The 27,419-nt window shown below is 42.4% G+C and overlaps 1 protein-coding gene across 1 annotated transcript in view; it reads left to right on the forward strand.

The window, feature by feature from the left end:
- lrrc75a (leucine rich repeat containing 75A) overlaps positions 1-27,419 on the forward strand; it is a gene marked incomplete at its 5' end in the record, with an annotated part of 111,931 nt that overhangs the window by 24,569 nt on the left and 59,943 nt on the right. The window contains one exon of the mRNA XM_083637090.1: positions 4,700-4,828. Coding sequence (XP_083493216.1) covers positions 4,700-4,828 — 129 coding nt within the window. The remainder of the gene's footprint in view (positions 1-4,699; positions 4,829-27,419) is intronic.

Below are 27,419 nucleotides of genomic sequence, written 5' to 3' on the forward strand. Positions count from 1 at the left end.
TGGGTCGTTTAAACTCGCATTCCAGGGAATTGCGTTTACGTCTGCGGGTCTTATAAGACGTAAATGGCGCCGAACAGGAGTGAAAACTATCTGCTTACAGTATGTTGGAGTCCAGGTATGTTTTGTACAAGGACGTCTCTCAGTGTGTTGCTGTTAACTCCCCATTTCGTTGTTTTGTTTTTGTTGATCTCGTCTTTTTCCTCTGACTTGATTTGTATCAGTGATAGAGGCAGCGCACGCTCTCCCAGAGCGCCTGGCTGCTGGTTGCTGTAAGTTGTAAACAGAGGGTTTGACAGTTGACAGCTGAGAGCCCGGCTTCTGTCAGCTGACCAGAACAAAGGGCGCAGCTCGCCCCCGCTTACGCGCGCGTCACAGAGCCGGCTTCTGTCAGGAGAGGGAATCTCCGAAACGAAAATCAAAATTGTAAATAAGAGTTATTTTTGATAAACTGAGCACACAGGGGTGATTTAAATACTTACTTTGACCGACTCAATTTTTTTCTCAACTTCCAAAAGTGTCATATTAACCCTTAACGGGGGTATAGAGCTCAAACTGCTCTCTTGATAACACTGTTGAAACTATGGCGCATTGATATGAATGGTGAACAGACCATTTGGCTGAACAACTTTATCAACTGTACATTATCACTTTTTAATGGACACCCTGCAGCCAATCAAAATCGAGTATTCACCCAGAGCATGGTATAAGGAGTGGATATACAACGCTACAAGGCTGTCCCACTTGATCAACATGCTAAACAGTGATGATAAAACTGTCAGGGAACTTGCAAGATCTTCCTTGTTTCTAGACATGAAACTGTGTAAGCTCCCCCTAGTGTGTGTGTGTGTGTGTGTGTGTGTGTGTGTGTGTGCGTGTGTGCACGAGAGGGCGAGCCCAGATTCCTGGGTTTCAGAAGGAAGCCCAATTCCAAGATGGACACGCTGGTTTTGGGCTCTGGTCGGACTGGCCTGACCTCAACGACCTCTGTGTAAGAACCCTGAACTGGGTAAAACCTGACTTGGATACTGTATTAGTATCTGAGGATATTATAGCTGACTGACCTCAGTAAGGGCTACTGTTATTGACACTCAACAACATCTAGCACCAGCTAGTACACGAAGGTCCCTCGTAAGTTTACAACAACAGAGACAACAACAACATTGGACTGCTTTAAAATTACAGGGAAAGCTCGCTTGCCTCCCTGGTGCAGATCATAATGTTTCACACTCAATATTTAAGAATCATGCAGTTGATGAGGACAGTAATTTTCACAGTTAAAGCTAGATTACAAGTCTTTCCGACCAGGCTCAATCTCTCTCTCTGGTATCCTAACACTTTTTCTCCTCATTGTCTACACCATGATCATAATCCAGTCATTGAATCCATGTCTCATATTCTGAATGGTTGCTTTGTATATAAGAGAATGTATATTGCAAGACATGACAGAATTGTTGACCTGTTAGTTAAAGACATAAGGTCATATGTTCCATCCTCTGTTGAAATCCATAAACACTCCCGTGTTTCAACTGCCATGTTCAAACTGTGTAATACTGAATATGACATATTTTCAAATGTGACAGCTAATACACCTGATGTTGTTATTGTCAATGAGGACAGTAGAGAGGCCACCATTTTGGAAGTGGGGTGTGCTTTTGATTCCAGTCTGGAAGAAGCTTTTATCACCAAGGTTTTGAAATACCAACTGCTCAAGGATGCCATTTTACAGCTTGGGTATAATTGTAAATTGCTTGTTTTCATTTTTGGAAGCCTTGGTAATGTCCATAGACTGGTTGTAAGTGGCCTGCAGAGGGCAGGACTGCTAGTCTAGTAGGAACGGGGGGTCCCCGCGCACCCGAAAGATATATTTTTCTAACATAGATTTTTGTACTCCTCAAGGTGTCTAATAAACAAATTTTGTTGTTACCCCGTTGAAATAGTGTCCCATGGGTCCGTTTGGTGGCCATCTTTGCGGGCATATTGCGATGTCTGATGAAAATGGATAAGGGTCATAACTTTTGAACTCATAACCTCATAACCTCGTCATACAGAGACAAATGACACCACTTTTCTGTATGATTTCTGCATGAGGAATTGATTGAGAGGGTTGTTTTAATGATTTTAACAGGTTTGGTATAGTAAAACTCAAAAACATTTGAAAAAAGTGTCTAATTTACTCTCAAAATCTTGCAAAAGAAATCTATCTACATATTAGTCCATGGGCCAGAAGGGTTGGGAATAATGCTCATATTGATTTTTGGCAAGGTATACATCTCTAGAGTTAGAAAATATGTGAGAGCATTGCACCAATGGTAGCTAAATGTGTGTTATCACTCGATTTATAACACCATGCAAAACATAATAGTTGTGGGACTTTTAGGGACATTTGAGGCTAAGTTCATGCAAATCAAGTCTAAAAGCACCAGATTTTGCCCAGAATTAGCCCAGGGCATGTTCTAACAATTGAGCCAGAGTGCCGGAGCCGGTGACCCCCGGGGTCACCATGGCGGCCAAATCCAATATGACCACTGCAGTCCGAAATAGATTTTGGCTATAACTTTTGAAAGAGATGAGCTAGAAATACAGACTTGGTGTCTATCTTATATTTTTTGACCATTAGAAAGGTGTTGGAATGCTTATCTTTACTAATGAAGATGTGTGTGGACCCCTAATCTGCATATTTCCAAGATGGCGGCTACCTGAATATGAGTTTTACCATAACTGGTGATGCTTTTAGTAAACTCGGTGTCCATTTTATGGTTTTTGAGTTTTAGAAACACATTGTAATACTCAGATTTATGATGGAATCTATCTATAGAATCTATCTATATAAAAATTTTGGCTTTTTTTTTTCATGTGTGTGCGCGCGCGCGCATGTGTGTGTGTGTATTTGCCATGTTTCCCATGCTGTCAAGCCTCTTAGCTTTCCACCCAGTGAGGAGCATTGCATTAGCACCCAGTGAGAGGACTACAGGACGGAACAGCACCTGGCACCTGAGGCGGTCCCAGGGAAAATATGACGTGTGCTCTGCTGCTGATACTCTCACCCACAAGCAGTTTTTGCCCAAAACGCCCAAATCTCATTTTAAATTAGCATTAGGATTAGACTGTTGTGATGTCATTATTCAGTTTTAACCATCAATAATTGTTCCTTTTCTCATTATTTCATTTCTTAGAGTAAATACTGTATATGTATTTCGAGATTTTTGTCAATTATTTGTGCTGTTATGGTTATAATTAGCCTAGTTACTCACTTCTACACTATCTTAGATTGTGTTACTTATGGATGGCATGGAATTATAGTGAAAATAGATTATCCCCCCTTTTTGCTGGGGACCCCACTTTGAAAACCACTGGCTTAGGCTAGAACTGTTGCGAGAAGGTTTCAGGATTTATCTCTATGCATTAGGCTGTGATTACTATTTCTATTACTATTTACACCTCTCTGCCCACTTCCGTCTCTGTCTCGATAAGTGCTCCTCAAACAAATCTCACGGCAGTTTAAATACAGCAGGCATTAATACGCTACACTAGCAAGACTACAACGTGAGAATAATGTTCTAAACACATCGGCTAGCAAAACATAGCCTATCCCTGGATGTCATGATGAAATTAGAATAAGTTTGGACAGAATTGCACAAATTTCCCCTGCAGCGCTGCCTTTTTTCTCACCCCCTCTGCACGGCAGACTGACAGACAGGTAGGATGATCCAACACAACAGCCTCTATCCCAAGCTTGCCCAGAATGACGTGCCGAACAAAATAGGCTATATTTCCTGCTGCAAAGTCGATCTCTGAGAAGAATACTAGAGGAATAAATGCATTCAAAACATATCATTTTATCCAGAGGAGAGAATTGTAGCCTATTCTGTAGCCTACCTTTCCTCTGCAGTAGCCAGGGAGCAGCACTGTGCTCCAAACCTCGCCGGAGCTTCTCCCCATGTTTAGAAAGTGATTAAGCGGTTTATTGAGTCATGTCTAGCAGGGTAACTGCGGCGGACTGATTCTATGTTATAATCCACAGTTCATGTTTAGAAGAGGCTTATGACGGGCTCAAAACTACGGTATAACAACTTTTTTTAATCGGTCAATTGTGCCCGATTACATATAAATTAGTGGCCTTTTCCCCCAAATAGTGATGGTTGAATCAAATGACGAGCGTCAAGTTTCGCTCCCTGTGCGTTTCAGGCTTTATTGAAATGATTTCAGTGAGTGTATCAGTACATTTTCAACAATTTCAGCACATTTTAACAACGTAATAATACTGATAACTGTGATGGTCACTATAATCGTGATGTGAAATTTTCATACCGTTTTGTCTCCAATCACAATATAGTTTGTGTATGCAAAATCACATTAAATAATCTGATTAATTCATAGTTCATCTCATTGAACTGAATGTTACAGAAATATTTCAAATAATATTCCTACCACCATACATCGTTTTATGAGAGTTTTAAAGTAAAATTTGCTTGTCATCATCAATTTAGAGTTAGACAACAGAAATCTATGTCACGATATTGAAGTATCTATTATCATCATGATATGATTCCACTGAAAGACGATAAATGATAACAATGATTTATCGCCCAGCCCTAATTTAGTACCTATAGTACAGTAAAAGTACATACTGTAGAATAATTGTGTAATCAATAAAGTGAGTACGAGGGCTCTATTTGATCGTGTGTGTGTGTGTGTGTAGGATCTTGGCATGGAGTCGACCTCTCTGGATGATGTGCTGTACCGCTACGCCAGCTTCAGGAACCTGGTGGACCCCATCACACACGACCTGATTATCAGCCTGGCTCGATACGTCCACTGCCCCAAGACGGTAGGACACACACACACACACACACACACACACACACACACATCTCTCTCTCTCTCTCCTCCCTCTCTCTCTCTCTCTCTCTCACACACACATCACACCCATATCATATGTACATCACACCCAGGTGGTGAAATAAGCTGTGCAGGTTTAGTACACTAGGCTACGGACGTAAGCAAATCCGGACTCAATACACCACAAGTACAAGTCACGCTGATTCCAGTGGTGCAAACCACGTTGAAATCTGTTGCTCGGTTGCAGAGGTGGAGACGTCAGCAACTTTAGCAAGCTAATCGGCTAATCTGTGTATGTGTTGTCGAGCTGCCCCCCTCTCCGTGTGTGTGTGTGTGTGTGTGTGTGTGTGTGTGTGTGTGTGTGTGCGTGCATGCGTGACTGACTACATGTGTGCATGTTTCACTGGTTTTGCGCCACTCTCTCTGTCCATTCACTGTCAACCTCACTTGGCCACCGAACCGTGCTCTCTCTCTCTCGCTCGCTCATGGAGCGAGGGGGAGGGGCCTAGGCTACATCCTCTCATGCTACACACAGACGCACACACGTCACAAACAGACAGTTTTCACAGAATTGTGTTGCTAGGGAACCGTTTGAAACCTACCTTATTTCCTGTTAGCTATTGCAGTGTTTCCCCTACCATTCTACAGGCCTGGCGGGCCCGCCAGGCCAACGAGGAGCCCGCCACGCTAGAAGAAATGTGGGGGAAATTACTTGCTGTGCTTGTTTGCTGTTGCTGTTTGCGACTTGCATGCAGCTGGCCAGTGGCCACTTCATGTGTCGCGGACTGACTACATCACGTGTTGTCTCCAAGGAGACGAGACGGGAGACCCATGCCTGGCGCAAAGATGGCGGAGGCACCAGAAACTTTCCAACTAAACTCTTATCTAAAGTATGGGAGCACTTCACATTCTGTAAAAGTAGAACGTGTGTTAGCTGCAAACTATGAAAATCGACCTTCAAGCATGACACGGACGCACCGCGTTAATGAGGACAAACGGTAACGTAACATTAATATGGACAAACGGGGCTCAACGAGAAGGGTAAGCTAAGCTAAGCTGGTTAACGTTACTAGAGAACTGTAAACACGATTAGACACGTGCTTTGAGTTTTGAAGTGAGGAAAAGTTAACGTTATCTAATAACCGTGTCTGCTGCTAGTGATCCGTGTTGACATGTGTGCGTGTGTATGAGAGTGAAGGAGAAAGTTACTGCAGACTAACAAACTGGTTAGCAGCACTTCAAGAAGACAAAACAGTGTTTTACAACAAGCAGGCTTACTGGATATTTCCACATAACGTTATAATCCATACTGCCTTTATGATCAATGTTGCGGTAACGTCACATTACAACATCCAATGTATCCTATCCACCCGATGTGTTATTGCTAGGCAACAGTGTGTCATTAAGAGTACACCATAACAGATACAGAACAGTCTGTTACACCATCATGGTCCATGATGCCATGGTCACATTTTACTCCAAGCCAAGGAAGATATATGGCAGCAGTGATTTGTGACAGTCACCACTTAAGTGAATGTCTGCCTGGTATCTGTCACTCAACATCATTCTGTCTGCCTGGTATCTGTCACTCAACATCATTCTGTCTACCTGGTATCTGTCACTCAACATCATTCTGTCTGCCTGGTATCTGTCACTCAACATCATTCTGTCTACCTGGTATCTGTCACTCAACATCATTCTGTCTGCCTGGTATCTGTCACTCAACATCATTCTGTCTGCCTGGTATCTGTCACTCAACATCATTCTGTCTACCTGGTATCTGTCACTCAACATCATTCTGTCTGCCTGGTATCTGTCACTCAACATCATTCACCATGAGTTTAAATCACTGTAATGTTTTGCAATAAGTTACACAGCTTATTTATTCAATAATAAATGCACTTTATTATTAAGTCATCCTCCTTGTGATCACTTTGTTTTAAAGGAACAGCTCACCCTAAAATCCAAAATGGATATTTTCCCTCTCACCTGTAGTGCTATATCCATCTACATCGTTTTGTGTTAGTTGCCTGAGTTTGGGAGATATCGGCCGCAGAGTTTCTGCCTTCTCTCCAATACAATGGAACTGGATGGCACTCGGCTTGTGGTGCTCAAAGTGCCAAAGAAATACATTTGATGAACTCAACAGCAATGTCTCTTTCCAGAAATCATGACCCGGTTACTCAAGCTAATCCACAGACCTTGTTATGAGCAGTTTCATGTAGGAACTATTTTATTTTGACCAAACTACAGCCGCTAGCTGCTAGCTAGTTCCTATGAGACTGCAAAAGAAAATAGCTCCTACGTGAAACTGCTCACAACAGTCTGTGCATTATTTTGAGTAACGGGGGTCATGATTTCTGGAAAGAGACAATGCTGTTGAGTTTTTCAAATGTGTGTTTTTTTTTTGGTGCAGATGGATAAATAGCACTACAGGTGAGAGGAAAAATATGTATTTTGGATTTTAGGGTGAGCTGTCCCTTTACATGTATGTCTTGAATATACCACAGAGTGAGCAAAAATGTGAATGCACATATACATTTATTGCAGACCGCCCGCCTGCTGCGCCATCTGACCGAAGCCATCCTGCGTGCCGTGCCGCGCCGCATTGGTTTAGGTTTTGTTTCTTTGGGTCCCTCCAGGCCTGAAAAAGATTCTAGAGGAAACACTGCAACAGGAAATAAGCTAGGGACAATTTAGAATGTTTGTTGTCAAGTTAAAGCCATCTATAGAAGTGGCTGCACTGCTTAAAAATATGGACGTAGGCATAGCCACCGTGCGATCACCCACTGGTTTGTGGACTCTCGTTTTGAAGCCTGGGGTTTGGCATTTTGACTGTCACCATCTTGTTTTCAGGGGGCAGACAGAGCTGCAGCATCTGTGTCAGTCTGCGCCTGCTATTGGTCTGTAATCCATGAGCAGTGCAGTCACTGGACAGGCAATCTGTCAATCAGGCCCCAGAGCAGACTCTGCTTTATCTTCTACTTTACTCTAAATGGGACCATAATTTAGGAAATGAACATCTGTATGGTAACCCTAACCCCTAAATGAACATCTGTATGGTAACCCTAACCCCTAATGAACATCTGTATGGTAACCCTAACCCATAAATGAACATCTTTATTGAAGATGCAATTGAGACCATAAACTCATTGGAAAAGTGTTTCCTGAGGTCATAAATCAGGTGAGAATTATGGTGATTTTCCCATTGACTTCTGTACAATCAGACATCTCTTTGATAGAGTGTATAAACATAGAGTGTATAAACATAGAGTGTATAAACAGGTGAGTTATATAAAAATGCATCGCGCACACACACACACACGCCTATCAGATGATCTCCCTCTGACTCATTTTGTCTGAAACGATTAGGTTACGGAAGTGCTCTAAGTGTGTGTGTGCGTGTGTGTGTGCGTGTGTGTGTGTGCGTGTGCGTGTGCGAGTGTGTGCGTGCATGTGTGTTCTCGAGTGGCCGTATGCATTCTGTATGTGGATGTGTCCTTGAGGAATGTGTGTCCTTATGCAGAGTGCAGCTCCTTGTGTCTGGCCACTCATGTACGTCAGAGAGATGGAGAGAGAGTGAGAGTGAGAGAGAGAGAGAGAGAGAGAGTGAGAGAGAGAGAGAGAGAGAGAGAGAGAGTGTGAGAGAGAGACAGAGAGAGTGAGTGAGAGAGAGAGAGAGAGTGTGATAGCATCCATACTGGATGAATAATGAAGGGCGGGGGGATGGAGGGAGAGATAATAATTAAAGGGCCAGTGATCTGTTATTGCAGCATGGAGCGCTCTGAGACTTCACTGTAGAAAAAGATGGACGTTGGCCATCTTACTGAGATCAATCAATTGAGAAGTGAGCTCATTTCCCCATTGACTTCTGTACAATCAGACTTCTCTTTGCAGCCATAGAGTGTATAAACATAGTGTATAAACAGAGTGTATAAACATAGTGTATAAACATAGTGTATAACATAGTGTATAAACATAGTGTATATACAGAGTGTATACACATAGTGTATAAACATAGTGTATAAACATAGTGTATAAACATAGTGTATAAACATAGTATAAGCATAGTGTATACACATAGACTGTATAAACAGAGTGTATAAACAGTGTATAAACACAGTGTATATAAACATAGAGTGTATATAAACATAGAGTGTATTTAAACATAGAGTGTATAAACATAGAGTGTATATATAAACATAGAGTGTATATAAACAGAGTGTATATAAACATAGTGTATAAACATAGAGTGTATACACATAGGGCCCTATTCACAGGCCTTCGGCGCTAAAACGGGCCTTAAACGCCAAAAAACGTGCCTTGCGCCTGCCTCGGGAAGATATCAACATGGCTTTACGCTGCCAAATGCGCTTTAGGCTGAATGGGCGTGGCGCAGTCCCAGAATGGGCGAGAATAGGCGTGTCGGCCTTAAATACCGGCCTAATGATATCTTCCGACCTGGCGTAAATTTAGCGCTTTGCGCTTTTGAAAACCAGGCCTATTCAGTGCGCCGGGGACAGGATAGTGAATGGAGAATAGAATATATAGAAAAAAATAGTTTAGAATACAATAGAATATAAGATTGGAAGATTACAGCATGCAGTGGCAACCCTTCTCAGGCTTTGGGTGAAGCTGCAATGCACAGTTTCATTTATTTAGTTTAGGCTATCATAATCATCCCCATTTATGTGCAGCATCCAGACAGCAGCAGAGTTATATCTGTCTGATCTTTTTCAAATGGGATAGCTGTCTAACTACACATATTTGATGTATAAAAAAATCGTTTTGGAACATTTTGATTAGCAATATTAACGTTGTATTAATATAGCTCAACATTTTATTACCCCCCCGCCCCCCCCCCGAAATTAGCTAGGCTACTAATATGACTAATATTCCGAATTAATATGTATTATTATTTCATTCAGATAATTGACATTATAGGCATGTATATCGTTTAATGTGAGAGAAAGGGAGAGAGAAAGAAAGAGAGAAAGAAACTGGAGAAACTTTTGTGTAGCGCTTCTTCAAACCCCACTCTTCATTACAGCTATTCATTACAGAATTGTCTGTTGTATTTATATTTTCTGTGTGCAAAGCATAGTAGTTAGAATTATTTCCAAATGTTTCCCCCGTCTGTGGCAGCGGAGCTGTCCGAGGTGCTGAACAAGCCGCAGCGCATAGACGGCCACCTGGGGCGGCTCACTCAGGCGGTCCAGGACTGGGCGCGGGGCGTCGGCGGGGTAATTCCCCTCCCCAAACAGTGCGCGATGGTACATTTGAACCTGAATGGATAGATGAATAAACAACTTAAGTAAAGAGTTGTTTTGTAGCTATTCAAAATGGATGGTGGACAGATATATCACCTGATTCGCCAGCACTCATCTGTTTTGGTCTGCCATGATCACACTGCGCCAGCTGCTGCCAATCTGGCTTTTAAAGCCACTCTGATTGATTACTGAAGATTTTATTGAGAATGAACATATTTGTCAGAGCCTGTGGGCAGGGGGTGGGGGGGGGGGGGGGGGGGGCTGGAGCATATATAGGCCAAATAAAATACAAATACTCAATAATAAAATCCAGTAAATAAAATAGAATAAAGTAATCAGATCCAGTAAAAGTGATAGGTGTCATTCAGAGGATGTTGCATCGTGCAGTGGGGGAGAAGAGAGAAAACGATATCATTCTGGCCAAACTTTCATCTAATCTCATGACATCCAGCCGGCTATATTTTTTTCTATCCGATGCGTTTAGAACATTATTTTCACTTTGATCTTGCTATAGTAGCGTATTTACATGCTTGCAGTATTTAAACTGCAGTTAGATTGGTTTGAGAAGCATAATAATATGGAATAATAGCCTATATATGGAGACAGACAGACAGGATGAAGGGAGGGGGGGGGGGGAGCAGAGCGCTTGGCTTGGTCTGGTTTTACTGGACCACTGGAATTGGAGCTTAAAAGGCAAGCTTGTGATTCGTTTATGGCACTTATCCAATGAACTGACGGTGCATAATTTTATGCTTAAAAAGGCGTGGTTGTAATGCTTTAGGCTGCGTGTAGCGCCAACACGAAGATATCAAGTGCGCTGGTCCACGCCCACTGATTTGCGCAGCGCCAGGCGCTCGGCCTAGAAACAACGCCGATGCAACGATAGGGGCCATAGAGTGTATAAACATAGTGTATAAACATACTGTATACTAGGGGTGTCACGATATTTCGTCGCACGATATATCGCGATATCGAAACGTCATGATATGCGTATCGTCAAATATCGTTAATTTTTTTTTTTTTTTTTTTTTTTTTTGCTCCTGAATAATAATAGAACAAATTTAGCAGAATCAACACGCATGAGTGAGGGGGTAGACTACTACTGGCATGGCAAAACAGCTCAAGGGGTACATAACATTACATAAGTTTAGGGACCATTGAGCATGAGTTATTTAAGAAATAGATTGTATACTTTATTTTTCTTTCACCATGCAACAAATATTTAGTTTGTGACAATGTGACACATTCTATTGCAAGAGAAGCATTATCTTCCATGTTGTTTTCTAGTTATTATAATAACTCAGTCAGGCTGCTTTTGTATATAAGAAATTGTTCTTACTTGCTTGCCTGGTTAAATAAAAAAATAAAATAAAATAACAATTTCCAAAAACAGCATTTGTTTTGTATTTTGTGTATTTCAAATGAAAGACTATTTTTCCAGTATTTTCCCAGGGCTCCCTTGAAAAGAGGTTTCGATTTCAACGGGACTCACATAGTTAAATAAATGATAAATAAATACATAAAAATTATTTACTTTTGTTAAAAAAGATATTGTTAAAATATCGTATCATATCGTTATCGTGAACCCAATATCGTGTATCGTATCGTGAAATTAGTGTATTGTGACACCCCTAGTGTATACACATAGAGTGTATACACATAGAGTGTATACACATAGTGTATAAACATAGTGTATAAACAGTGTATAAACATAGTGTATAAACATAGTGTATATAAACATAGTGTATATAAACATAGAGTGTATATAAACATAGTGTATAAACATAGTGTATAGACATAGTGTATATAAACATATAGTGTATAAACAGTGTATAAACATAGAGTGTATAAACAGTGTATAAACATAGAGTGTATATAAACAGAGTGTATAAACATAGACTGTATAAACATAGTGTGTAAACATAGTGTATAAACATAGTGTATAAACATAGAATGTATAAACATAGTGTATAAACATAATGTATAAACATAGTGTATAAACATAGTGTATAAACATAGTGTATAAACAGAGTGTATAAACAGAGTGTATAAACATAGTGTATAAACATAGAGTGTATAAACATAGTGTATAAACAGTGTATTCATCTTATGTAACCATGCCCATTTGACCCGGTTGTGTGGCCGTATCAAAACTTCCGGCTAAAAATAATAATAAAATAAAATAAAAAATGGCTGCGCTGCTCCAATAGCTTATGCTTATTATTGTTGTTGTTGTCATTATTATTCTTTATTTATGTATTTACGTATTGCTTTTTTGCTTTTTTATTCACCTTATGTAGCCACGCCCATTTGACCCGGTTGTGTGGCCGTATCAAAACTTCCCGGCTAAAAAATTAAATAAAATAAAATGGCTGGCTGCTCCAATATCATCTAACTCTGAATTAACTAATAATTTAGCCAATTGTATGTAACATACCAAATAAAAGCAAACGGCAATGTCTAAGAATGCAACGCCATGTAACTGGCTCGTTAAGTCTCGCATTCCAGGGAATTACGTTAACGTCTGCGGGTCTTATTGACGTTAGTGGCTCGCGCTGCCTCGGAGGAGAGACAACTATCTGAAGCTTTCTTTGTTGGAGTCCAGGTATGTTTTACAAGAAAGTGCTCGTCATTGTCGACGATAACGTTATCTGACCTGGCTAACAGTGGATACTCGCTTGCTTGCTGTGTACCGGCTCAAAGTAGTAGGCTACATTCTTTATTTTACCCCTTTACTGTCCGCTCCAAAAACAACTCTCTTATTTTGCGCAGTGACCGCCGGAAGTGTTAAAAGGACCCGGAAGAATTTGGCCCACATAGAGTGTATAAACATAGTGTATAAACATAGAGTGTATAAACATAGTGTATATAAACATAGTGTATATACACATAGAGTGTATATAAACATAGAGTGTATATACACATAGAGTGTATATAAACATAGAGTGTATAAACATAGAGTGTATAAACATAGTGTATCAACATAGACTGTATCAACATAGACTGTATAGACATAGTGTATCAACATAGACCGTATCAACATAGACTGTATAAACATAGACTGTATAAACATAGACTGTATAAACAGACTGTATATAGATAGACTGTATAAACATAGTGTATAAACATAGAGTGTATAAACATAGTGTATAAACATAGACTGTATAAACATAGACTGTATAAACATAGTGTATAAACATAGTGTATAAACATAGTGTATAAACATAGTGTATAAACATACCGGGCCCTATCATCCACCTGGCCTTAAAATAGCATTTAACGCCAGGCACAGCGCTATTAGTTTGTCGTGGTCAGGCGCAGTCCCTATTTTCCCCTCGGCGCTAAACCCGGCCTTAACCATTTAACCACACCTTTCAGGCGTAGAATTATTCACAACTGTGGTCATTGGTGAACTGCAATAAAGCAATGACATTCTTCCTTTCGAAGCTCCGATCCACTCGATCCAGTCCGGGTTGCGGCTGCATGGGGTCATCTCTTCATGCCAATTTGGATATCTCAGCACATCACAGATCATAGCCTGAATAAAACAATTCAGCCTACAGCCAGGCAAATACAGATCTGTTCAGCAGGGCTGATGTGGTCTCCCTGTAGCCTACAATATAGAACGTTAACTATCGGTGACATTCATGATACCATCCAATTCCATGATCTTTATGTTGTCAACACATAACTTTCACAATAGTGAACAAGCACCCCCACTCGGCTCATTCAGGGCAGGTAGTTTTACAACTTGTAGGCTACCTGCTGCTCCTGCACATCACAGCACAGGCTAAATGATGCACATAAATATAGCCTACATTATGTAAAGTCATGGCATAAATGTGTTTTTATTGAAAAAGCACGTGTCAAGTAAGCTAAATCTTGTTGGAGCGGACATCACAGTACAACCGTGTTACGGTTGTCACTCGTCTATACCACGTTGTATTTATGGCATTTTAACATTGGGGTGAATGGCTCCCTTTTGCAGCCAGCCTCAAGTGGCCATTCGAGGAGCTGCAGTATTTGGCACGGCCGCGTCGGCGCCATTTTTCCAAGACGGAGGTTGCCACTTGGTTGTAACACTGTTGCCTCGCTATTGGCTGTTTAAAGGGTCATTCCGCCCCTCACTGTCTGCTACACATCCCTGTATATTGTTATATACTATCAGAGAGGAACACACATATCATGTGACTTCCTTCCAGACATCTAGACAGCAATCGCATCCATTCAACTCTGAACCATATCCAATTTCTGGGATGCAAACCAAAGTAACGTAATTCATGCACGAGATGTGAATGAATATGTGATAGTTCCTATTGGACGAACAGGGTAAAGGCCGTTTCACGCCCGTGCGGATCTTCGTGCGAATAATCGGCACGGACATTTGCAATTTTCTTTTTTAATGAGTTGTAATTGAAGCTTGAACTGGCCGAACATTCGTGCGGCATTTTATTTTTCCGGATGGACATTGACGTCCGTGGATTCCAGCCTGCGTTTGACCAATAAAATCCTTTGTTTACAGCTGATGTCATCCCTCCACTACTCTTGCCAAACCATCAATTTGGTTTCTGAACATCCAATTTTATATGACAAACACCATGACGATCAACACCGAAATCAATGACAATAGATCTTCAGATCGCCCAGCAGCTGGGATCCACTGAAGATGGTAATGTAGCTGTTATGTAACACATTCCTTCTTGCGAACGTTGTAAACCACTGTTGTAAATGGATGGAGCAACGTTAGCCATTTGTATCCAAGTGCCATTTAGCAGTTTAGCATCACATTTTGGGTCCGCTGACCGCTGCTACTGCCTCCATTTTCTCTTCTCATTGTTTTTTCCGCTGATAGAAATTTCACTGCCTCCAGTTGTTTTTCATGGCTCGTCTCGCTGCTGTGTCTGTTGGTCAGACATTAGCCGACTAGTACAGCTGGCTTGCGGTGCTGTCCTACTAGACGGGAGCCCGGGAGTGACACCAATTACTGGTTACACTGAACACTGTTTTTCCGCTGATGGAAAATGAACATGGGACTGTGAATGATTCACACCGGACCTGTGTGTATAGGTTGCAATGCGAAAAATCCGCACGGAATTTCGTGCCGCATTCCGCCTCCGCATTTGCACCGCATCTGTGTGAAACGGCCTTAAGAGTGTGCGTGCACTGCGTGGCGTGTCTGTGGCGTGAAGCAGAATTGGAAACATTTGAACAAGGAAGTTGGCAGGAGATAAGAGTGCCCCCCTGAGGTCAGCTGGCCCAGCACGCACTCTCTCTCTCTGTACTTCTACCTTCTGTGTTGTTGTTTTCATCTCTTGCCTCTTTGCCGCTGGGGAATAAAAGGACAACTTTCACAAATGAACAGACCCCCCCTCTCTACCCAAAGGACTGCAAATCGGTTTAGTTGAATAGTTGAAGAGAGAGGATTATTAGATTTAGGTAATTGTGGCGATGCATGAATAGAAAATATAATCTTTGATTACTGCAACCTTAATCCTTCTCTCTCTCTCTCTCTCTCTCTCTCTCTGTCTCTCTCAGGTGTGCGTGGATTACTTAGGGAGATGAAAAGAGAGGGGGAGACAGTGATTGACAGAGCGAGAGAGAGCAGAATCATCCATGTATTCCCTGTCTTTCGTGGGGGAGCTGGAGTGTAACCCACATCTTTGTTTGATCTGTTCAAAGTGGAAAAACATCAAGTATTCATGGGAAGTCGTCTGTGTTTCTCCCAGAATATTATTCTTGTCAGAGCGGCTGAAAGCTGAACAACGCTTTGCACATCTATTCTTTAAGACAGGTGCATAATAGACAGGTGCATAATAGACAGGTGCATAATAGACAGGTGCATAATAGAGGGACCGATCAAGTGGCAAAAACAAAAATTTCGGTTTCGGTATTGTCAGGGTGGAAGAACCTCTGAAACTGCATTTTAGGGCGGGTTCACACCAGCCTTGTTTAGTCCAGTCTATCGGACCTTTCCCCTTTAGTACGGTCCGTAGGGTCGGTGTGAACGCTCCTACTCGAACTCTGGTGCGGACTAAAAACCGCTCTCTGGTTCGCCTGTGAGAGGTGGTCTCAGTCCGCTCTCAAGCGAACTCTGGAGCGGCCCATTTCTGGTTTGAACCCCACCCGGACTAGTCAGAGGAAGCACGTGGTTTTTTGTGTTGATTTTTTTGGTTATTTCCTGTTTTGGAAGCTACCGCGGAAGAAGAAGCTGCTTGCTAGCTGTAGCAGTTAGCTAGTTTATCTCGTCTCGTTACCAGCGACATCACAAACAGACAAAAAGGACTAGTGGCAGGGTTTGTTTACTTTTGCCCCGACCAATTGTATGGCCAATCCACCTTATTTTTGGCGGCCATGATGCAGCATGGGTGCTGCTTCCTTCTGCTGTCCTCTTCCCCGTTACGTCTAGCTTGACACAACACAGCCCGTCTAATGTACCAGTCTGTAAACGTTGCAGCTGAGCTGATAAATGCCGACTTGTTCAACGAGCAACAGGTTAGCGGATGTGATAGAAAACATTATTAGGCTACATTCCCAAAACTAGTGTTATTTTGTAACGAGCAAACTTTTAACGTCGGAGTTCACAAGGAAATGCGATGCGAGGAGGCATGCGCTGCAGTCATGGGCTGCAGTGCAGCATACCCTGCTAGCCGGGCGTGATTTCCATACTTAATCGCGATTAATTGCAAATTAATCGCACAATTTTTTATCTGTTCTAAATCTACCTTAAACCGATATTGTTCAAGTTTTTAATACTCTTATCAACATGGGAGTAGACGAATATGCTTGCTTTATGCGGATATGTTCATTATTATTGGAACAATGACAAATACTGTCCAGAATATTCTTCAGAATAACCTCAAGGGTGTGCATGCTGAACCATACTGTATAGTGAAGTAGAAGCATATAGGCTACTGTAGTAAGCTGCATAATTATCCTACTGTCATCTGAAGAAAAAAGCACAGGAGCAGCTGTGTGCCAGCTCTCTCCCCCTCTCTCTTTCTCTCTCGGTCTCTCTCTGACTCTGGTCTGATCGCCCTCGCTGTCTGTCTGTCTGTCTCACTCGCTTTCTCTGCCTCTCTCCCCCCTGCGCTCCGTCTGTCTGTCTGTCTCTCTCTCTCTCTCTCTCTCTCTCTCTGCAACGGTCTGATCGCGCTGATGCGCCCTCTCTTTCTCTCACCCAAAATGTGGGACATTTTCTCAATTTTAAGCTGAACTTGCCAACATTATAACATTTTCTTCCTCCTTTTCTGCTCACGGGGGTTTCTTTCTGCTTGCTATCAACGTTACTGCTCAGTGCTTCCTGCTTTCCCAAACTACGGGTTGGACCAAGGCTCAAACTTCAAAGAACGTGCATGCGTTAATTGCGCGTCAAAATTTTTTGTGGCGTTAATAGGAATTTGAGTTAACGTGCAATTAACGCGTTAACGCTGAATGCCCTAATATATATATATATAGGGTTAGGGTATATTATATATATATATATTATATATAATAATAATAATAATAATAATAATAATAATATATATATATATATATATATATATATATTATATATATATTATATATATATATATATATATATATATTATATATATATATGGGAAAGTGCGTCACAGGGTTAGGATTAGGGTTATGTGATTTTTCTGTATGGATATTGATATTGCCTAGTGATGTGTTGGTTTCATAAGGTCATGTCGGAGAGAGTGGAGATGGAGAGATGAGTGGAAAAGACAGACTGACAGATGGACACATGGGAAGACACACACACTCACAGGGTGGAGACCTGGCAGACTTCCTAGTCTCATTGCCGCTAGCCACTATATGCACACATGCAAATGCACACACACACACACACACACACACACACACACACACACACACAGAGCCTCTCCCTCTGTCTCACACATATAGACTCACTCTCTCTCACACACACACACACACACACAGTGACACAGTGGCGTCCATACAAAGCCAGTGTGAAAGGTCTATTCATTGCTGCATGACTCTTTGGTGGCGTGTTAATCTATAAACACCAGCTGAAAGCTTCACTGCTCGGTCACTCCAGCTGCTCTCTCTCTCTCTCTCTCTCTCTCTCTCTCTCTCTCTCTCTCTCTCTCTCTCAATTCAATTCAAATAGCTTTATTGGCATGAATGTAACAGGTACAATATTGCCAAAGCATCAAGTGCAGTAATAAAGATAAAAGGGAAAACATCCAATTCAACAAAAGAAGTGTGTCAAGATATTTATTTCAATCAGGAGAGACTATAGACCAAAGAATGAACAAAATAATATTTAATACAATAAAGTGAATGATGCATTAACAGTAAGTATGATGTGAATAAGGTATTGCTATTAGTCTTTGGCAGTTAGACACCGCAGGGAGATCTTGAGAGAGCTGCATCAGCCCAGAGCAGCATCCAGATATATCCCCCTGTGGAGTCTAGATACTGGGGGTGCTGGTGATCTCCTTCTGAAACTCATCATGATGAGACTCTTTTCCGACTGAAGACTCTGATAGGTCTGCGATGACCGGGAGGAGAGGGGGAGGAGGAGGGTGCGAGACTGACAGCAGCGGTGTTTGAGAGGCTGAATGAGACAGAAAAAAAACATATTTAAGGAGACCGCCTCCAAGCGATTGGCTTACGACAGGGTGAGAAGCAATGTGATAGGCTTACACTAAAGGTGTGTGGCGTGAGAGGTGATGTGAGCAGTGATGTGACACCATGCTATTGGTTAAAAGAGACTAGGCGGCAAACAGCTGATTATTCAATTGAAGCCCGGAAATTGACAGCCTATTTTGAGCGTGTAAGTAGATTGAAGGGTGAAGATATAAGTTGTGGAACTACTAGGGCTGGCACGGATCAGAAAACCCACGGATCGGATCGCGTGACGGATTTTGAGCCACGGATGGATTTTTCGGATCAGCAAAAAAAAAAAATCACAGATTTCTTCTCACAAAATTCGATTTTCGATTCGATTTTTTAATACTATTATACTTCTCTAACCATTTGTTGCCCTGCACAGCTCAAAAATATTTTTTTCTCATAAGTGACACAATTTATGCTTTTACTCTGAATGCAGAACACCCCAACTTCCTGTTTCAGTGTGGCGCTGCCATGCCTAACTTCCTGGCTGTTACTTGCTAACCTGCAGTCACTTGACACGGGTACAGACCGGGTGAGTCTGGAAACATAACGTTGATGCTACGTTAAGCTACTCGGTGGCCCCACGTGTTGTTTTGTTGTTATGTGTCCTAAAGGCAACATTTTACCGTCCGGTGATAATGTGTTGGTGAAAAGTGTGCGTGTGTGTGTGTGTGTGTGTGTGTGTGTTGTGGCTCTCGTTATCTTGTGCAGCCCGCAACACGCTGCTCGCATTCCTGTGCTTTTTCAGAGGTGTTGAAATAAGTTTGTTGTGATGCTGCCACTAGCCACAGCCTTCAGAGAGACTACAGCGGGGAGAAGGGATGAGGAAGCTCACTTGTGCTTGCCATGATGACGCCTGTCTGTGTCTGGCTGCGCTGCAGGCGTTCTCATACACTAACGTTAAACGTTAAATGAAACGAAAGGGGGGGGGGGGGGCGTCCGCGGACCATGGATGTGCCGAACCGCGTTCCGAACCGCGGGGGCTGATCCGTACAGGTCACGGATTATCCGTGATCCGTGCCAGCCCTAGGAACTACTAAGGAACTACTAAGGAAGTGTAAAATGCATATTATAGTCTTCCTGACTGAACTTATCGCTGCTGTCGTTCCAGGACCTCGAATCTCCAAAACAGAAACTTTTCAGGAAGTAAAAAAAACCTGTTTGCTCTTAAACTACTGAACCAAATGTCGTCAAAGTTGGCACATGTCTTAATTATAGTTAGTTTCCCGCTGAATGTGTCATTACTTTATAAATATCTGACCTGGATAAGCTCAAATGATGTTGTTTATATTATCAGTCCGACTTGGAAGCGCTTTCTCATGGCCAGTCAAGCGGGAGGCAGCCGCATCCTCATGCACGAGCCCCCAAGCTCCAGGCCGCGGGCGCGCGCGCAGGAGCAGCAGGATTGCCCCTCGCCTCTCATGGCCGATTTGGGGCTTTCGCATGGGGTGAGAAATAGTCTGACATAACGTAACGTTAACGTTACTTTATTCTCGTCAGAAAGCACTCCGATTTGCATGTTAAAACAAGTTTGCAGCCTAGGAATAACTGGAAAACATTTGATTGATATATTAACGTCAGAGGAAGCCAGGATGAGTCAAAACGATATGAGAAATACACAGCGCGTCTGCCGTGTGTCTTTTCCGGGTTTAGTGTCCTGCGTGGGGGGGTACACACGGAGGTAGGGGGGGGATTTCGAGGTTTGACTGACAGATTGAGGGCGAATGGCGTTACGAGATTTACTCACAAGCTCGTTTTAATGCTTTTCCATTGGTTGCATTTGTTAAAAACCACACAGAGACGTGAAGGGTGACCAATGGCATTGATTCATGACAAAAAGTAAGAAAGTGAAAAAAGTGACATTCGAGGTCCTGGCCCGACACCGACGTTATGTTAGAACTACATTTGTCACATTGAGTGATGTTCAATTAGGGGACATTCACACCAAAAGCGTTTTTTTTCAGTCAGAACGCTATGAAAATCATGTTGAGAGCGCTTCCATTGTGCACAAAACACAGCACACGGAGCGTTTTTTTTCTGCTCCGTTTTGTTTTCTGCTCCGTTTTGTTTTGGCCTGCAGTCGCGTGCAGTACAGATCAGAACACGAGGACGCTAGCCAGCTGCTTTTGTCTGTTTGATGTTGTTCACTGTCAACATGAAAGCCAGATTATTGCCAATGCTGGCAGCAGCAGAGGTTGACCACTGGAGAGACAGTTGACAGCCGGAATGTAGACGGCACCCGGGAGCAGTATGGGTTAGCGCCCCAGCCTGTGTCTTCCGTGAGGAAGAAGCCCAACAAATCCACGGGAGGCCTTTTAGGAGGGCCATTCAAGCCGCAAGTGGAGCCTGCAGTACCACCACGGGCCAAGAAACATCATACCGGAATGAAATGTTGGGAGCGGGGGAGTCTGGTGCAATGCACAGGTCCTGGACCTGGTGAGACGTAGGAGGAGCCCGGACAGGGGGCAACCCACAGAGCCCAGTCCCTCCACATGCCAGAGCCTCCCGGTCCCGGCAGAGTAGTTCCGGAGCAGCGGATTGAGTGGCCCTGTCTTTCCCTAAAGCTGTGTTCACACCGAGATATTTATTTTTCTCTCTGTCGCTCGATTCAACCCTTTGGAATCGCTCTGTCGCTCTGTTTAAATCGCTCGTCAACAGGCACAATAATTGACGGACATCTGGGGGCTATAACGTTACGCAATGTCATGATATTTGTCCACTACTTCACTTCGGGAGGAGAAAAGGTAGGATGAGTGAAAAAGACAAGCAGGGCGCTTTTCCTCAATGTTCAACTTTTTTCAGCTTTAAAACGCCCACAGCGCTCCTCCAAAAACAACAGATGCCACCAGCGCTAAACGCCAGGTGCGTTCATTAAAAGAGGAGCACGTTTAGTGCGTCCTTACAGAGAGAATGAATTGCAGAAAGACGCTGGCAGCTCCAAAAACGCTTTTGGTCTGAATGTCCCCTTATGTGTCCCTCAGTTTGTGATAATACAGAGCAATACACAAATACATGAATATGATTGATAATAACAATATTAAATAATACAATATGAAGACACAGTCAAAATGATCCAATGATCTGATCCCTCTCTCTTTCTGCCCCCTCTCTCTCCGTCTCTCTATCTTTCTGTCCCTCTCTCTTTCTGTATCCCATGGCAACTAACATTACTTCAACAACAACAAAAAGGGGGGGCGACTTATGATTGTACACAGCGTCTGTGCTATCGTTCTTATTCTCCATTTGTTTTGTTGACGGAAGTAACGTTGGTTGCCCTAGTGCAGTGTTTCTCAAACTTTTTCAGACCAAGGACCACTTAAACCAATGAAAAAAACTCAGGGACCACCTAACTCCCAAAACATCCCCAAAAACAATAGGCCTACTACTTCAACTGTAAATTACAAATTACAGGCTAATTAAATGACAAATAGCAGTACAATTAATCACATTTTTGGCTTCCCACAATTATGAAAACAAGATAACCGATATAAAAAATATATATGTAATTTATTTTAGTTAGTCCATTTACTTTTTTTTTTTTTACATTTATTTCTCCTGTTGAGTTCAAATATATCCAAAGTTCAAAGAAAGTTTTTTCAAGTTCAATAAATGCACAATGTTGCCAAAGTCAAATAGGCTATCACAAAAGGAAAAAGTCTGGAGCAACTCGGGCCATAGCTTAAGGTGCAGAGTAAAAAGACAACGTTTCGACGTCAGCGCGTCTTCATCATGTTCCTGGTGAAGACGCACTGACGTCGAAACGTTGTCTTTTTACTCTGCACCTTAAATAAAAGGCATTATATGGCCGAGTTGCTCCAGACTTTTTCCTTTTGTGATTTTGCGTCCCTCCTGTGATGCACCGGAACTGCCTGTCTCTACAGCTGAAGCACGGTGGGATTCTCTCTTTTCAAATAGGCTATCTTTTGCCATCTTCAAGTTGCATTCAGTGATGTTTTTGTGTTCAAATAAGTATCAAATGGCTCTATATTCTGACAGCAATTACTGAAATAGAGTGTTTGGTCAGTAACTTGGAACTCCCAACCACCCGCTGTACTCTGTCTCTCTCCTGTAGCCCTGCAGGCAGAGTGGACGTATCTCCACAAGTCGTAGAGAGTCAGTGGTGATGGCATTGGATTCGCGGTGAAAAAGTACATATAGTCCTTTAGAGGCAACGTGATCTGACCTTGAGTTTCCCAGAAAATGTAAACATTTCTCTGATTGGATAGTGGGAGGTAAAAAAAAAAGCAAAAAAATATAAATCTACTCGCGGACCACTAGGGGGCGCCCGCGGACCACCAGTGGTCAATCCAGTCATCAGTTCTTATCGATTTAAGTTATTTGGTGCAGAATTGTCGAAGTTGTGATTTATAACTGAATCCTGGACATGCAGATTTGGTGTTTGGGCTGTCTTGGGCTACACTCTGAGCATACTGGGGGCAGCAGCTCAGCTTGAGGGAGGCTTTGGAGGGAATTGTAGCCTACATGAAAGCTGGAACATCCCCACCCCCCATTAAGTACTTAAGACAACTCAAAAATATATTGTGAATATATGCCATTGTTCTCTTGTTTTAATAATAATTAAAAAAAGACTCTTAACTCATTGAGTGCCAATGACGACTATCGTCGTCAATTCAAATAGTAACGTAGAGTGCCAATGACGACTAAAGTCGTCAATTGCGTTTTTTGAGGGTAGGACGTGGATCAAAGCCAGATGCATCTCCTGTAAAAATATGGGCGATGTCGAATGTGTATAAGCTATTTTACGGACCCATTAGGTGGCGACAGTGCTCTCCAGATTAGAGAAAGGTGAGGAAAAAACAGAGAAGAAGTCATGGGGAAACGGAAACCGCATCGGTATGCATCGATATGCATGAAGCATAACGTTAGCTGTGCCTGTGAACAGCAGCCAATCTGCTGCCACAATTGAGCCCCTCCGTCTCCGCTGCGATAGCCCCTCCACATGATTAGTGGCCGACACCAGCGTCTTTCTGAAAAGTTACATTATTCTCAGCTGGAAGCGCTGGGAGCCGGCGACAAAAACGGCGGAACGCTGTGAAAAAGCTGGGACTCGCCTGACACTAGGCATGGGTCGATTTCCGGTTTTACCGGTTCGGTTCGGTATACGAGCCCAAACCGGTTTGATCACGTGCAAACCGAAAAAACCTTAATTTTTTTTTTTTTTTTTTGCCAGTCCATTCTGATTGCACTATTGTTCGTATTAGCCTCTTCTCAAGTTGCACTAGTAGGCAAAAGTCTTATTTTGTTTATTATGTTGATGTTTGAAGAAAAGTTAAGCTGAATAGTTATGAGAAATAAAAACAGTGTGTTGTTCAGTTAAAAGGTTCTGCTTATTTGTATTCAGTGTTTGTGCTGGTTGGCAGCATACCAGCTTAGAGGTGCATTATCGCCACCAACTGCAGCCGCTTTTATACGTTTTTTTGGGGAATATCGAACCGGTTTCAAAATGTTCAAACCGACCCATGCCTAGGCCCTATATTGTGTGAATTTGTGAGTTTTGAAGTTTATAAGGCAGCTCAGCTGTAAGCCAATCCATTCTGATTGCACTGCTTGTGTTTTTATTAGCATTTTCTCAAGTTGCACTATAGGCAGAAGTCTTATTTCATTTATTATTTTGATGTTTAGAAGAAAAGTTGAGCTGAATAGTTATGAGAAATAAATACAGGGTGTGTTTGTTAGGTGTCCTGCTTCTTTTTATTCAGTATCATTGCTGGTTGACAATACCAGCTTAGAGGTGTATTATCGCTATCAGGTGGACTGAAGTTGCACTACAGACAGTTATGGGCCACACTCGGGAGCCCTGCTTAAATTTTTTTTTTTTTTTTTTTTTTTTTTAAATTACAAAAAAAATCGGTATACCGGTTCGATCCGGTTTAGATGGCAATATCGAACCGGTTTAAAAATTTTCAAACCGACCCAGCCCTACCTGACACACGCAGCAGAGCCACCAGAGACACTCCCACGGAGGAGGAGTTTGCAGTTGAGGGGGCTGGGGGTGCTGTTTTATTGAAGGAAATTACTGTTCAGATGTTTCAGGTCAGAAAATATTAGCTTCAGAGTCAGTGATTTGCTTGAAATGCTTCATTTCACAAAAGGCTCATTATCTCAGCTTCTAGATGGAAACGTCTGTTTTTGGTGAAATCAACCTATCTTCTCCGGCTGATAACTAAAGAACGGAAAATCATATCAATAAACTTTTTTTTGCTGATGATACAATAGAGTCTCATCGTTCTTTGGGCGTGTACGGTGTTTACATAGTAATATCACACAATATTCTGTGGGCCTCGAGAAATCACTGAAAACGCTCTGAAAGGGCTGGCACTGGGAGCATCCGTTTTCCAAAAGTGGCTGGCACTCAATGAGTTAATGTGTAACTTTTCCTCTGTGGTATCGAAAATGGTATGAGTGACATGAACTCTGAGTGAGTTCATGTCAATTCTGCTAATAAATACATAATACCTGCTTCTTGCCTTTTACAGGTATTTTTTTCTCTTCAGTTACACAGATATCGTAGGTTAAATTTCTTCCAATATATCGATTATCGCAGAATCGCTGTATCGTGATAATATCGTTATCGAGGGCCAAGTATCGTGACCGTATCGTATCGTGACTTACTCCACGATTCCCACCCCTAATCACACACAACTCATGGCTGCATCTGACTCGAGACAACTTTTCAGACGCCCGTGGAGACAATCTTTCTCAAAAGAAACTAACGTTAGCAACACATCTGGAGACTTTTTCTGACATGGGATTAACAATAGCAGCAAGCAGCAGTAAGCAGGCAATGACTGAATGCTGGTAAGTCCTCCCTCCCGCTACATGTAGCATTGATGCTAAGTTAGCATCGACTTTTCATTGTGGAAAAAAAGGCACATTTCCAGAGATGGCCCGCAGTCAGGCCCATAGCCACCATTGAGGATACCGAGGTCATGACCTCGGTATTTTTTCTGACCAAAAAATAACTCGATATTTGTGCGGCAAAGATATTACAACGCCAAAATTACGATGGAGTGACTCCTCTTCTCAATAGATGATCTTTGGTCGACGCGGTGCATAATTTGTGGGACGGCCAGTACTAATGCTTGCTTCGGGTGATTGATGGAGTGAGTGGTCAAGTCCAGGGCCCGAAATTAACTTTTTGACCCACCGGCCAGTGGTGGGTAGATGGAAAGAATCTACCCGCCAAGCATATTTCTTACCGGCCAAAAAAAAAGTAGATAAGGTATTACGTTGAAGAAAACACACTTAAATAAGAGGCCAGAGTAAAATTTGAAGCAAATTATTTTAATATATTGATTGATGATTGATTAATCAATACATGTCAAGTCAATCTTATCAATAGGCCTACATGTGAAGTCAATCTTGAGCTTAAATTGTTGCAAAAAAAAACAACGCAGCTAAAAGTAATAACTGCGACAGTCTGAGTGCAGACAGCGCACAACTTGGGCTACGCACCTTTCTCTCCCACTCCACACCTGGCACCTGCGCTAGCTCTCCTGCACTCGTTCTTGACTCCGCTTCGGCTTTATTGGTGGTAAGCATTTTGATTAATCTCCTCATCATATGAGCTCGGCAACAAGCGTGAGCGATTGATTCATTGATTGATTCGCCCGATGTAGGCTGTCAATTTAGCAGAGGTTAACTCATTCACCGCCAGTTTAGGACTGCCAATATTTAGCACAGGCCAAAGATTTTCATAATTGTTGGTCATCTTTCAAGACCCACAGTAAATTATCTATTAGCACCAGAGTGATTTGCAATACCTCAAAATGAAGATGTACGTCTCTGGGTTCACCAGGAAAAAAAAAGTGAGCTTTTAGCATGTTCTGTACTCTACTTATAGCCATTTATATACACCCTGTTTTCACCCAAAAGGTCTCTCTGAGAAAAGAAATTGCAGAAAATGGCATTTATGTACAGCACACAATATGGCAGAACTCGCTCTCAATTCTTTTATTTTGAACTGTATTGACATCAGACATGTAAATATTATTCATTATGACACAAATGACAAAAAAAAAATTATATATATATATATATGAAGTGCTTTTTTTACATTCAACAATACAGTTTGCTCAGTGTGAGTGAGTGTACAGACAGACACACAGACAGACAGACAGACAGACAGACAGACAGACACACACACACACACACACACACACACACACACACACACACACACACACACACACACACAGAGAGAGAGAGAGAGTTCTGTCCACAGCTGCTGCTAGATCGCACCTCCTTCCCCCTCCTTCCCCATCAGCGTTTTGCCTCCTCTGCTGCTCGTTTTCCTCCTCTCGTTCTGGCTGGGACGAATGCTGCGACACGACACAGGAACGGGTCCGCGGCTTGGCTTTGGGACCAGGCGCTGCTGGAACCGGATCGATCATGTTCGTCACGGGTTTGACTAGGCAATCCAGGTTCGCCCTGCAGCAAGGCAGCAGTGCAGCGCGCCGAGAGGCGTTTCAATGGTGTTTTTTCCTCTGTACAAGGAAGCGCGTTTCTCTGTTTTTCCTCCTTTCCTCCTTCTTTCTCGTTTCAAACAACAGCTGCGGTATGTGTTTGATAACGTGCTGTCGGCTTGACTTTGAGGTTAGGGACCTGTGTCTGTGTCACAGGCTGGGTAAGTGTTTGAACTAA

This window comes from Poromitra crassiceps (genome assembly GCF_964638095.1).
Source record: "Poromitra crassiceps genome assembly, chromosome: 5".
NCBI classification, from domain to species: Eukaryota; Metazoa; Chordata; class Actinopteri; order Beryciformes; family Melamphaidae; genus Poromitra; species Poromitra crassiceps.